The sequence below is a fragment of the Ciconia boyciana genome, chromosome 2 (assembly GCF_034638445.1).
Source record: "Ciconia boyciana chromosome 2, ASM3463844v1, whole genome shotgun sequence".
NCBI lineage: Eukaryota > Metazoa > Chordata > Aves > Ciconiiformes > Ciconiidae > Ciconia > Ciconia boyciana.
This window is the reverse complement of record NC_132935.1, coordinates 120,948,167-120,962,759: the sequence shown is the minus strand read 5'-3', so window position 1 is coordinate 120,962,759 and position 14,593 is coordinate 120,948,167. Positions and strand designations below refer to the sequence as shown.

At 38.9% G+C, this 14,593-nt stretch overlaps 1 protein-coding gene across 1 annotated transcript in view; it reads right to left on the bottom strand.

The window, feature by feature from the left end:
* CPNE4 (copine 4) overlaps positions 1 to 14,593 on the bottom strand; it is a 244,111-nt gene that overhangs the window by 83,436 nt on the left and 146,082 nt on the right. The window contains exons 6-7 of the mRNA XM_072851433.1: positions 9,173 to 9,256; positions 8,154 to 8,243 (exon numbers count right to left, since the gene is read on the bottom strand). Of these exons, the coding sequence (XP_072707534.1) occupies positions 8,154 to 8,243; positions 9,173 to 9,256 (174 nt within the window). The remainder of the gene's footprint in view (positions 1 to 8,153; positions 8,244 to 9,172; positions 9,257 to 14,593) is intronic.

The following is a 14,593-nucleotide window of genomic DNA, read 5'->3' as shown; positions in this document are numbered from 1 at the left end:
ATGTGAATATCAGCTCTTTTCTTTTTAACCACTGTATATCAGATGATCTCTCCCTTGCGCAATCCACTTGCACCCCTAATTGTTGTGACAACACATCATTTAGATAGCTCTTTCATCTTCAAAGCACTTCACAAACATCAATTAACCCAAATCTAGATTAATTAATCTGACAATTAATTTGCTATATATCCAGCAGTTACAATAATGGAGAACAAACTAGTGCCTATTAAAGTCATCAGAATGAGTTTCCTTGACTCTAACAAAAATGCGATCAAGCTCATTTCTTGAGTCTATTTCTCTCTCCTAAATCTTCACTGCAATCTGGTATTTTCTTCTCCAGCATCTTCAACTGCTTTATCAAGAATACAGCCAAGGAAAGGGGAAAGAAAGAAAGGAATCTGTGAGCTGAGATCACACACACCAGGAGTTAATCAGTTTTGTTTTAAGGATGACCTTAAATCTTGCACCCCACCTGCACAGAGTTTATGAAGATTGATAGATCAGTCCTTGACATTCCTAGATAAATCAGGGTTCCAAACACAGTGCTGTGATTAATGAATTCAGGAAGCACTCATATTATAAACCAATTGCTAAATTATAGATTAACCCAAACTGACAAAACAGGGTGAGTAGTTGCAGCAAATTCCCCACAATCACTGTAGACCTTGTGAAGTAGGCCACTTGAGTTTCTAATAATCAGTGTAGTGCCTGCAACCACATGCACATAGAGAGAACAAGGGGAATATGAGGGAGAAAGCAAGAGAAATATTTAAGAATTGTAGTATTCTAATGAATCATTTACTGGAAAAGTAGGTCTAATGGCATTTATGCAAGGAGGTCTCAGAAATTGGCTTTTACAGTGTGCCATTTACTTTAATTTTATAATAATCCTCAGAATAAGGTATCATCCTCTCATAAGACTGTTTTAAAACTCCTACTCTGGTTAAGCAGTATGCACTTATACAAATATTTCTAGTAGCTTATTAAATATACACCACATCCCAATATTTAACCCCAATTTTTTTGTTTTTCTTTTGACCACCAAGAAGAAACTTTTAATTATCCAAAATTATCAGCTGCATAGTCAGTTTTACAAGAACTTATCTGGAAATTCACAACACGATAACATCCTTAAAATGACTAATAAATAAATCCTACTCAGATTATAAAGAAAGATCTGCACCCTCCAACAGTAAGGCCAACCAATTATTCTAAAGATTCCAGGAAAATACCCTGACCTAATGAAAAAGAAATGACTTACTGAAAAAGTAATTTGAAGGCATCTTTTGATTCATGTTAAAGACATGTAAAGGTTGAGTCCCCCTTTCTTGTTGTTGAAGACTTTCCGCAAGAAGGACTCCATATGCAAATACCTCTTCAGCAACATCAGGGTAAGCAAGAAGGGAATGATTGGCTCCACTGGCATTAACTTTGTGAGTAAATTGAAGGAGAAAATGTAGAACTGCATAGTTAATCAGGTATGACTGAAATCACCCAATCAAGTAAATAAACAGCAAGTCTAGCCTATGTTGTAATTCGTTCTTGGTGTCAGTCTCTTTATACATGGAATTAAAAACCTAAAGAAAATAGCAACAACAAATGAGTCTTCTCTTATGGAACAGTGTGAAATCCTTCAGCTCATGCTTTTCGAATCATCATTTGACACTGCTTGAATTGCCCTTTGTGCGACATGCTTTTTTAAATCCTGCACAAATTATTGCTGTTGACCATAAACCGTATCTTTCCACATTAGTTCTTCAAACACTCTATGACAGCTAAACTGTGAAAGAATAAAAGCACTAATGGATTTGTCTGAATGTATTAGTTATTGCTTGTCTCTTAAGCTTTACTTGGCCTTCTTCACAGGTTCTGCTCAGTTACTTTCACCACCAGCTTTCAGAGATACTGAGGACTTATTGAAGGATTACAGTTTATAACATACCTGTATAAGCAGAGCTGTAGTCAAGTATTAAAGGTCACGGAAAGCTTCTTGATCTAGAGAACACTGCAGTAATAACTCAGAGAATATCAAAATAACCACTGCTATTTGCTTTTCCTTAACTCAGAATGGAGCAGCCAATACACTTACAGACCTTTAAGAAACTTTTTTCCCCTAATGATCTATCATTTTGCATGAAAGATTCAACACTTAGAAAAAATCAGAAGGAAACATGGTTACAACTATTTGAGGAAGACCCAACCTTCCACCCCCGAAAAAGCCATAACAGACCTGGGGAAGAGATTATTAATAATAATTTTTTTTTTAATTAATAAAATTAAAATAAAGTGATTGCCTATTTCCATCCAGCATAACATAAAAATCTTTCTCGTAGGCTGTGGAGCTTCTTCTATTCATTTATAAGCAAGGATCACATTATATAACAGTACCAACAAGGCAGAAGAGGCACTGCATAGATTATTAATTTAAGCGAAGTGCAGATCTCTCAAGAAGACCTTGTTAACAATGACCTACCACAAAAATGTAGAAAATTCATGGTGTATGAAAATTCACATTGGAAAGGCCAATGTATAAAGGTCTTACTATGGAAATTAATTGAAAAACACATGACCTTTAAACTCCTGAATGCATCTCATGAGCACTAGAGCATCATAGATATACTGGGGCCTACAAGCATATGCAGATAGACCCCTCAGCAGAAAACCAAACATATAATTCGTGTGCTAAGACACAGCTGCTCCAACAGATTGGATGGACAGAGCCAAGGAAGTCAACTGGACATAAGACAGAATGGGGAAGAACGGCAGAACAAGGTTTTAACCTCATTAGAAATGGACAGGAAGAGGCAACCTTCTCATGGCTACCCAAAGGTAAGCAACAGTAATGTCTCGGGGCTTCATGCTGCAAAGAGCCATTCATACACACAGAGGCCTTATGACCTGATGTATGTAATAGACCTGGTAGCCACAGCTGTGGGTCCCACTCGTAACTGTACATACATAAACGTAATCAGGATCGGGATCATCATCTGTAATCTGGGTTAGGCAGGGATGAAACAATAAATGAACTGACAGCAATGATACCATTGCAACATACAGATTTTTGAAAGGTAGAAAAATATCTCATGGACGTTCTTCTTTTGAAAATTTCCCCTATGTGAGTGGAAGATGGAAAGGACTTTCTATATAGATATGACACATGCTTCCCCCTCTCCTTGCAGCTTTTTACTTCACCTGCAGCAATGTTTTTCTTCCAGTTTTTTTTGCTTCTTTTCCTACTTTTCCTTATGAACAGAATTTATTTCAGTGAGGTTCTCTGTATAACCTCAGCAGAAGGTATTCTTACTCTATGTCATGTACAGTGTTTGGCCTGTTCCTCTACAGCACCTTGATAGGTGTTTATTTCCCAAGTATTACAATATCTAATACCAAACAAAAATAGATTATTTTTCAGTGTACATTACCAGTACTCCTCTAGAAAAAGAGGAATGCTGCAACTATTAGAATGGATGGATAGTAGATGATCCCTACCAGAAGATACTCACAATGCAAGACTGTATTTCAGATAAACCTTTGACGGCAACATACCTCACATGCTGAAACCAAACTTGAATGCCAAAGTTCCACAATTTACAGGACCTTCAGCACAGCAGACTAGGATAAAAACTGCTCGCAGCAGAATTATATTCCTCACTCAGATTTGTCAGTAATTACCTTTGTGAACTGATCTATTTACATATTAGAAAAGCAATGCACTACTTTTGGATCAAAGAGGTATTTTGTTCACTTCAATGCATACACAAATTGTCCGTACCGTTAGCATTAAAAGAAGTTATGACCAGCACTGAAGTGTGACCAGACTTCTCAGGTGGTTTCAATGTCTGGGAAGAAAAGCTCAGTAAGTTCATAAATCTAATATATCTTTTTCATAATAAAACCTAGAGCAGCAATAATTGCAATAAAGTTTTACAAGGCATCCTGAGAGGAATAAAAAAATAACTGCTTTCTGCACCACAGCTAAATAAAGCAAAATTAGATTTTTTTTTTAAAAGCCCATAAGGAATTCAAATTAACAGACTTTGTAAAGGATGCTAGCAAAAGACTTTTGAGGGAGACCCTAATTATTGGCTGCTTTGATTTTAGTGACCTTGCTTATCTTATCTTTCTAAACAGACATTTTAAACAAGAAAGTTTCAAATGCCCAGACAGTGTAAAGGCTGCTTTGGGTGCACGACTTACAAAGAACAAACTTATGTAAGTTAAACTGAGTTGTTTTAGTGTATTTTCCCCATTCCTCATGATACAAAGCAGACCACTAAGCTCTGTACCCATATGATTTCAGTGGCAGAGATGAAAGGCCAAGACTTCAGAGCTCCAAATAGCCTACAGAGGCAAGCCAAAGGTAGTGACGGTTGCAATGTGTCTGCTGTTGTTAAGAAGTCTCCCTCCATTTGCAGAATTTCCATAAGCTGACATTTCCCTCCAAGTATTTCTGGTGCCTCTTAAAGCCTTAACTTAGATTATGCTTTCCAGAGTATGTAAAAAATAAACAGCAGGTACAGGTACAAAACCACCCAGCCTTATGCAATTACTGTGCACAGTGATCAAGCAATCCTGGTGAGAAGCTGATGCTCAGCAAGGCAGCTGGAATACACTAAATCTCCCCACGTTAAATATGGCACAGGGAATTCTTCCAACACTTAGCAGTAACATATTGCTATACACTTTATGAAGTGAAACAAAGCAACTGAAGTCAAATGTTCCAAAATATGGTAGGGTGAAGACTGGAATGTTTAGTCAATGTAAATCAAAGTATAAACATTCATACGGTGCTAAACCCGTCCCAGACACTTCACCTCCCTAATTCTTATAATTTCCACTCTTCTGTCCTTGCTGCCATCAAATTCCTAAGTTATAGTCCGTGTAGAAAGCAGACAGAATAGTCATTTGACAAGTACTATATGCTATCTGTCAAACACAAGTGATTTTGGGGGCTGCTCTATCATAGCAGCCTTATCTTACACCCACCGAAAGGTATAAAGGGCCTGAATTTTAAAGCTTCAAGCTTTTTTCTTATTTTACAGCCAAAATTAATTTTAAAATATTTCTGCACTCATGAATGATCTGGTGCAAATCTTACTACTTTTAGCTTTTCTGCAAATGTCTGAACCGCAGCCTCAGGCAAATACTCAGATATCTAAATCAGGGCCTGCAAACACTTGCATACACAAACAAAAACATGTATTCTCCAAAAAAAGAAAAAAAATTTCCCACAGGATCAAGACTATTTTGAAAATTGTCAATAGGTTCACAAGATCCATCTTGCCCTGGTTCTCTTCTTCACCCAGTCCTTCACTGACTTTCCTCTCATCTTCTCTACAGGCAGTCCTAAAGGACTATTGTTCCTCTTCACTTCTCCCTCTTCAGCCTCTCTTTTGGCAGTATCATCTGCAAACAAATTCAACTACTGTCTCTCTGCTCATAGCTCAAAGACCCCCTCTATTCCCAGACCCATCTTCTCCTGCCCAAGCTGAAATCTCAGCCTTTCTCATACCTTCTCACCTCAGTTTCAAAGAGATTAAAGCATGTTTCTCCCTCCAGAACCACATTTCCCTACCCTTACAGATTTGCCACTTGTTCTGACATTCTGGCATCACATTTTGTTTGCATCTCTTCCTAGGTTTTCTCATCTAAGTGATTTAAAGGCCACTTATACACAATGTGGTGAAGGCAGTGCTGTGCTAATTCTGCTTTTCATTTGAGTGGCAGAAACCTGATCCATCTCTTGTCTCAAACCTATATAGTCACATAGTATGGGATGTTACCCATTTCAATTTAAGCTACCTCAAGAAGCAGATCCTATAAGGGCAGGCACAACTCATTGCTCTAAGTGACTGTCAGATACAAGCTGGACTAGGTGACCTGGGACACTCTGCTAAGGAGGAGGCAAGGTGCAGCCTTCTGCATCTGGTTGCGTAAGGTGCACCCTCAGAGAGGCTGCATAACACAGATAATCTGTCACATTACCTCTCTTCTTCAGCCTCTCAGCATCTCACATTTTGAGTATACCATGTTCTTATGTTCTCTAGCATTGCCCCCTTCAGTTCTGCTTCCTTTCACCTGCGCAGAATGCTGCAGCAGCTACAGTCCTCCCACCTGGTTTAACCATGTCACCTCTGTCTGTACGTCCCACAGGTGGCTTACCCTTCTCTAGTACATGAAAGAACTGCTCACCCTCCCTTTCCAAGCCTTTCATAGCTCACTCCATGCAAAAGCAAAAGCTCAGCTCCCAGCTCTGCCTGAGCTGTGATGTGAGCTCATTGCCCAAACAAGCACCTTCTGTGCTTTTTCCAGCGCTTCCCTTTTGTCATGAAGTAGCAGCCCAGGAGTCAGAGACGCCAATGGAGGCCCCAGCCATGGCAGTGCTCTTGTCCTTGACTGTCCTTTGAGACAGTCATGTTACTAGCTCCGGAGGGTAGCTGCTCTTTTTTTTTCTTTTCCTCTCCTGGAGATCTCTATTGCTTATACAACACAGAGTAATTTGCTTGCCTTCTGTGTTTCAGGCAACTAATTTATAGAAATTTTAATCTACCCAGGAAATTTATAAAATTGCAACCTCCCAAGATAACAAAGTCATTATCCTGACACTTCACATTACTGTCATCCTACACATGCTACAATAAATAACTCCTCTACATTTCTTCATTTGCATTAGAAATCCTCTTTAGCCAATGCTGTTAATTTTGCCTGCAGTTTAAAATGGAGGCTGTTCTTTCCCTACACCTCATTCTTATTTCATCTGCTACAACTGTTTCAATCCCATTGGACATGCCAAACACAACTGGTTTGACCATTTACCAACTAAGGGATAGACGGAAAGATCTTTCACAGCTGCTTCCCTGTACCACCTGAGGTGCTGAGCTTCCTTCCAACATCTCAGATGCACCTGTCACAAACGCTTTGGTCTGGCCTCCTAAGTATCCTGTGCTCCATCTACTTCATCCTTCACTTTTCCTTGCTACATCTCTCATTGTTTTCTCAAACTTCCTCACCCTTTTGGTACTTCTTTTGCCCTTGGACTCATCTTGTTTGCCCAACAGTGCCACAAGGGACACAAACAATATATAAAGATAACCATTCATAACTGCGTCTTCCTCGTGCATCCCCAATACCATACAAATGTATACATACAAACACTGTGTCAGTACCACTGTTGTTCCATACCAACAGTGCTGATTTTGTGAAGTTATAAATCACAATCAGCATGACCAGTATAAATCCAAGCATTCATAAGACTCCTTTTTACCTTTTCCACCCATTTGTGGCATGGATTATAACATGTAGACACCAGGCATTTTATTTTTTCTATCTGCACAGCACATCCTGCAGTATGTAATGAGTGAAAAATTACAATACCACTTCTGCAGGGTTGTGCAGCTATAATGATGAAAGAGGAAAAGTTTAAAGGACAAGGGAAAAATTTTACTAGACAATTTGGTAAGAAAAAAAAAAAGATGTAATTTTGGGTCCAATGTCCTTTCATCAGGTCCAAGAGGCTGAACAGACACCGGGGACACTGCTCTTCATTTAACATTTTTTAATTTAGTATTAACCTTAAACCTGATTAGAAGATATGAACATTTCGATTCTGCCTTGATTTAACCCAAATTAGCCATAAGATGATGAATTTTTCTACGCAAAGCTCCAAGTTCCCAACCATTAGTCTTTCTGCTGACTAGTAACACCGTCATTACTATGGCACGTGCCTTTTTGTGGCCACCCCATTCTTCATATATAATAACAGATCTCATAATTCAGTGTTTCTTTTACAGAGGGTCTCCAGACACAAAAGTGAGGAAATAGTAGTTCAAATGGTGACAGGACTGCCACTTCCCTTGAGTATACTTCCAGCAGTTAAATGATGCTGGGTTCAAATTATCCAACTGATTGGCAAAAACAGCCCCATCATTTTTTTGAGGTTACTGTAAGAAGTATAGAGCATAATCTACTGATTATAGTGGATTACCACTTCTCTGCATCCTTAATTTGATTGTGGTAATCATAAAGCAGCTGTGTGATCATCTTTTCCATCAAAGAAGAGGGCAGTGCAGAGTAGCAATCTTCGGTTGAAAAAGGGAGACAAAGTTTTGTTTTCTGTGAGTAGAACTATTCAAGAAGTAGGAATGACTTCTGACCTTTAGCCTGCGATCCTGGTCTCCACTGCACAGAGAATTTACAGACACTTTAAAGGTCTTCCAGGCTGGATTTAAGTTATTCATCACAACCTGTGAGTGAAAAGAAAGGAAGGGAACCCTTAACATTTGCACATCTCCAAACAGAATGCTAACAAGAGCCACAATTTTCAATACAGTACTTTCACCAGAAAGAGAAGAAAGCAGAGCTCAGCTAGAGGTTTGAAGAACAACATGCATGGGATATGTGCCCTTGAGCAACCTGCAGTTTGCTACACTCCTCTGGAAAGCCCCAAAAAGGAGCACAGGTGGGAAATGGACCTGTACACAGATCATGCTACAGAGATTGCCCCAGTACTGCCATGCCTGAGTGGGGGTGTAACTCGCAAGGTAAAGGTCGTGGAATACATCCCTGAACTGGAAGCTATGGAAGAGATGCAGGACTGGGCAATGGGGACGGGCAGCATCAATTTACAGACACATGGTCTGCCTTGCCAGGAAGACTTTATGGGATCCATAACAGACAGGCTCATAATCTCTAATACCTGCCACAGCTCCACCCTGTACACCTAAATGCTGCTTTTTAAGACAGCGTCAGTCACTACCATGGAAGCAGTAATGACACTGGGACTTAGGAAACAACTGCAAAGCACCCAGATTACAAATCTCTTTAGCACCAGCAACCTGGGAGGATGTGGAGAAGATGCAACATAGTATTAATGGGAAAATATGATACTGTCTGTAGCAATGTTTGGGCTAAATATAATATGTATAACTCCTGACCTTCAAACAGAAAATCTGCCAGTTTAATTAAATTTGGATCTTTGGCTTCAGTACCATCTTCCCTCACTCTCACGTGCATAAGTTAAGACCTGATACCCATTAGTCAATAATTACACATGAGATAGAGGTGTTTTTAAATGTGGGTGCTTGCAATACCCTTTGTGACATGGGAAGCATAAAGTATTCCTCCTGACAGCCCACCTGTGTCCTTGGAAAGTAAATCCAAACCTATTCCTTACCTCAGTCCTGTGAACAAGTTGTTGGGTTGCATCATCATTCATCCGGAAAATCTCCAGAAAAGGATCAGATTTGCTGAAGAAATCCTAAAATAAAATATAGGACAGATTACTCTTAAGACTTATTTTTCTTTGAGCTTTTCAGGCACAGTGCACTAGTGCTTCCCTGACTGCTAAGGAAAAAGGAGAGCCAGCGTAGTTTTAGTGAGACCTCTTGGTGTCTCTCAGCAATATTTCATTCTTGTCCTTGTTCCACGAGGACTTCCATGGCACTGCTGTTGTTCTCAGTTTGACTATTTAATCATGGCCGGCAGAACTGTAAAATGTCATTTTACCGCCTTTTCCCTTCTTACACCCAGTCCAGATTCCTGAGCTTTAGCTCCTTTATCCACCTAGCTTGTTTTGTTCTGTCTCCATACCTGTTTGGTCTTTTGACATCAGTTTTATCACGCAAAGCCCTTTGAAGCATATTCTACAGTGGGACTGAATTTCTCACTAATTGCCCACCCTCTCAAAACAGAAGTTAATAATTGGCCAAGACATTGTGCTGCTACCAGCTAACACAAGTACCAGCAACATGGATTAGAGAAGGTTAGAGAAGCAAGTCCTCTTTAGGATGTGATAACATGGTCCGTGGTAAGATGACAAACAGAGAAGGGGAAAGCAGAAAATTACTTGATATCTCTAAGTACAAGCAAATCTGTGACAGACATTGAGGTTCACATACTCACTGCATTGCAGAACACCTTCCCCTAGTCTTGCATCCAGCTAACAATCCTGAGTGTTCTTAGGCAAACCTAAATTAAGCTGCTTTCTGTAGTGTTGCTGCAGTCTGGCTACAGCTTCTTTTATTTCAACAACATCTCATTTCTTCTGGACATGCTGGCTGGGGGGCAGAAGAGTAGCTGGGTGTTAGCCCTCCACAGCTGGAGAGGGAAAGCTGGCTAATTGAAACTTCTAACTGTGCAATGCTGCAAGAGCAGGATTCAGATGGACTCAGCCCATTTTCTGTAGTTTCAACTCCCTTGTTCATTTTCTTCTTCAAAAGAACCGCATGATTAACTTCATGCATATGAATATTATTCTTCTCTATAGGCCATATCCAAAACCACATACCTCCAAATCAGTTTGGGGAAGTGAGGAATTCTGTTTGCTCTCCTGGTGTTTCTATAAAAGCGCTAGTGTAAAAATGACTGTAATATGCATAGATCTACAATTTTCTCCTCACCAAATGCCCACCATACTTATTTCTGACTAGCTGGATAGCCGCTGGGATGGGAACAGCTTTGGATAAAGTGCTAGCCAAAGTCTAGGCACATCATTTTGGTCAGATTTATCTTTAGGGCATGTTTACAATTCCACAACTGCAAAACAAGCAAAGAAATCCAGGGCTTTGAAAAGGGACACCTGAATTTGAATATCTGGAGAAGGAAGTGAGTCCCTAGGGACCACAAAGCCTTGGGCAAGGCTCAAGCAACCTAAAGTCTTTTCCATGCCCTAAAGATGACAATCACAAGATGACAAACACAAGATATCAATGTGTTCAGAGTGCTGTTCTGTGAATGATCTGTTTATTTTCCTACTAGAGAAAAGGTAATGGTATGTTTAGAAACTGATGCAAAGCATGTGCATATGTATTTGTTGAATTTTATCACGTGGAGCTCTAAACAACAAAACCATATGCTTGCCTATTTGTTCCAATTATGTGGTTACAAGACATTTAATGTAAGAGTGTGTAGAACCAGCAAAAACCCAACAAAGTCTGTAACTCCAGAGTTTGCCTCAGGGCCCTGATGTAGATTTACTACCTGGACTCTGTTCAGCACTTGAAACTGCTAGTGTATAGGGGACTTTGGTGATCAAATTCTGCCAGATTACTACTGCATAGCAAAGAGAACAAGCAGAGAGTGAGGGTGCTGGTTTAATCATAGTGACACCAAAATCCAGAGTGCATAGGGTTAAAAAAGATTGAGCTTCCTCTTCTCACACATAAGTATACTGATTGAAGCTGAGTAAAAGCTTAATGTTAACAGATTCTTTATCAAATGCAAGTTTGATAAGAAAAGTTATCTGAAAAAAACCAGCTCAAAATGATACATCCAAAGAATGCACCCTGGAGTGCAGAAAAATTCAGAAAGGAAACCAGGATCTTGTGTAAGACTCAAAATATACTACCATTCCCAGCTGAGTATCATGAAAGCTGAAACAGCAAATGAGCACAAGGGAAGTAATTTTTAATATCTGTTTTTAACTACCAAGGCAATACCACCTAAAGGGAAAGATTTTAATGCTGGATGATAGCTTATATCACCCCCCCTTCAATGCAAAAATGAAGCCTAACTCCTTTCAGAATGAAGGTACAAACAAAAAATCCTTCAATATTGAAGACACTTCGTAACAACTCAAAAGTGATATGAAGAAACATTTTATTTCATAGCTATTAACATTTTCAAAGCTTTTTCGTTGTTACGCTGAATCTAACAGCTTTGCATTATCTCAAAAGAACATCCTCTGAAAGAAGAATAGCAGCAATAAAGGTTTAATGCTTTGATATTTTAATAATGTTTAAATGATTAATGTAATGCATTTGCTAGTGGTATAATGCACACTGTTCTTTATAGAATGCACAAAGTATGTGCAGTAGTTACACAGTAATAACACTAAGCACCTAATTTGACATGTCTTTTAGTACATTAATTTTCAGAGCATGACACTTTTTAAAATTCAGATTTGGGGGTCAAGTCAAAGGTCTCTCAGAAAAGGGCTGAAGTAGCCAAAAGACACTAATAACTTTGAAAATTCTTCATCAGCAAGACAGGGCATTTAAGGATTTTTTTTTTTTTAGTAGTTTAGTGCCAGGGAAATATATAGAAAAGCAATAGTAGCTTGTATTTTGCAGACATTTGCTGGAAAATCTTTCCCAAGCAATGATAACTGCCTCTCTCAGAACAGGAAAAGCAGTTTGCCTGCGTCAGTGCTCGTAATTTATTATAGCTATCATAAAAACGTAGCTGCTTGTTATGGTAATTGTGACACAGCTATTAATGCAATAGAACCTTTCCAAAAGTTATTGTTCCACTGTGAAGTGTTCTCAGTGGATCTCTTGAAACAAAGATGTGCCATCTGAGCGGACTGGGCTTCAATAAAACATGAAAATGCAGTTATACCTTCCCAACAAGCACTGCAATAAAAAATATAACCTTTACCTCTGCAAAGTCAGTTAACTGAAAGAAACTTTCATACCTGTGACTTTCCTATAATTTTTTATTGAATGTCTCAGCCACTGCTCCAGGAAAAATGGAGTAGGCTTTACTTGTTTTATGGCCTCCCTAAAACTCTTGCAGTTTTATGTGGAGGGAGTAAAAAAAGCCAACAAACATATACTGCCTGTTAAATTATACCAACAAATTTTGTTTAATCTGCTGAAAATTTGTTGTTCACACCTTTTTCCTTAGTGGAGGAAACTCATATGTTTAAACACCACAATCTGGATCCTCTTTCAAGGAATATTCCTTTAAAAGGTGGAGGAAGAAAATTCTTGTCCATTCAGGATACCACTGATGGTAATGGATGGAAATATATATATATTTTTTTTTTAATCCTTAAAGCACACCCAGAACCTCCCCCCATCCCTTCCTTTATCCCCAGGTTGTGAGACATTGGTTTCAACTTGTCTTCTGCCACCCCCACAGCTACCAGTGCAGCAACCCTTGGGGTTACAAAAGTGCCCCTGTGTAGCAGAGTGTGAACGATTGCTCCCACATGCTTCCTCTGTCTTTCAGGAGAATCCCAGGCCAGTTCCAGCCCTCAGTCTGCTTCTCTGATGTCACATGTCTACTCGGGTCTTCACTCCTCTGAGTAGGGAGAGGCATGCAAAACCATGCTTAGGATTCCACAAGATGGGCTCTTCTCAATTCTCTGATTTTTTTTGGACCTTTACATGACATCAGGGCATTCATGCTTTTTCACCAATGGCTGAACTATACAATTTAAGTAATTTCAAACCTTAATAACAATAATTACTAATAGTGCCTTGCATCTACTGACGTCAAAGTTCATTATAAGCCATACCAAAAGCCCTAGCCTTTTCTTATAAACGAGGTAAGCCAAGGTTCAGCCAGGTTTAGAGCTACAACTCTAGCTGGAGGAAATTGGAAGACTTCTTTCAACTGTAACAGGCTTCCAGTGATTTTCATCAGCTGAAGACAGGAATTTTGATTCAGATAACATATGATGAGTCATTGCCTGAGTTGCACACTGCACAATCCAGGAATTTTTTGTTAGATGAAGCCCACCTTGACTGGACATGTTAAAATGGTAAGAATGACAATGTTCTTGCAATATTTCAGAATGATCCACCTCAATTTATCTCCACAAAGTATTTCAACCACTCTCTAAAGCTATTGCCCAGACAACATTGACCTGGCTCAGAAGCACACTCTGGCAGTATCCTTTTAATTTATACCAACAAGAGCCATAAGAAATCATATCTACATCAGATTACATTTTACATTTGTGTAAAAGGAATGACCAAGTGAAGCCTTATTATGTTGTACATTTCCTTTCTTTTTTCTAGATGTCACAGCATGTGGAACAGGAAGAAACTTGTGTACAAGTTTCAGAAATCAGGCCTAAAGATGTCTGCCTAAAGAGAGGTTGCTAAATCTACATTTTGACACCTGAATAAATTATGTGATTCAGAAACACTAAGACTCCAGCAACTCTGAAGGAAGAGGTAATTTATCTTTCAGACGAGAAGCAAATTAAGGTCCTGATCATTTATGATTGTTAATGATCCTGAGCACAGTAATGTTATTTACCTGTATGTTCTAAATAAATTCTGGTACCATTAATCTTTCTGGGTACTTTCTGCTTCTCTGAGTTTTCCTGGCAGTTTCAACTGAAAATATTATTCATCAGTTATGGCCTGATTTTGAAAATCTGATGTATGTATTCAAAAGTACTCTCACTGATTTGATTTTAAACTACTCGCATGTCAAATGTTTACTAGAACATGCTTAGAGCATTAGAATCATAAACTTTTGTGTAGTGTTACCATATGCTTCTAATTAGAAGCAGCTTTATATATAGGAAGGTAGATTTATATATAGTAATGGTAGATATTGTGATTGAGTACAATTGTAATAATCTTATCTTCAATTATATGTAAAGCCCTATTATCTAAAGAGAGTCATAGTCTTATGACATCTATTAATTACAAAGATGTTCCCCAGATTACCTCAAATAATTATGTCTTCTATTACACGGAAATAACAGAGAGTGTGCCTTACAAGCAGTCATCTGGGTTTCTTGGGCTGTGTATTGCTTGGGGTGCTTATTATATGTGTATTGCTGAAGAACACAGCTATTTTCAGAAAGAAGTAGTCCTTACAATGAAGAGCAGTGTTTGAGTCAGTGGAGAGG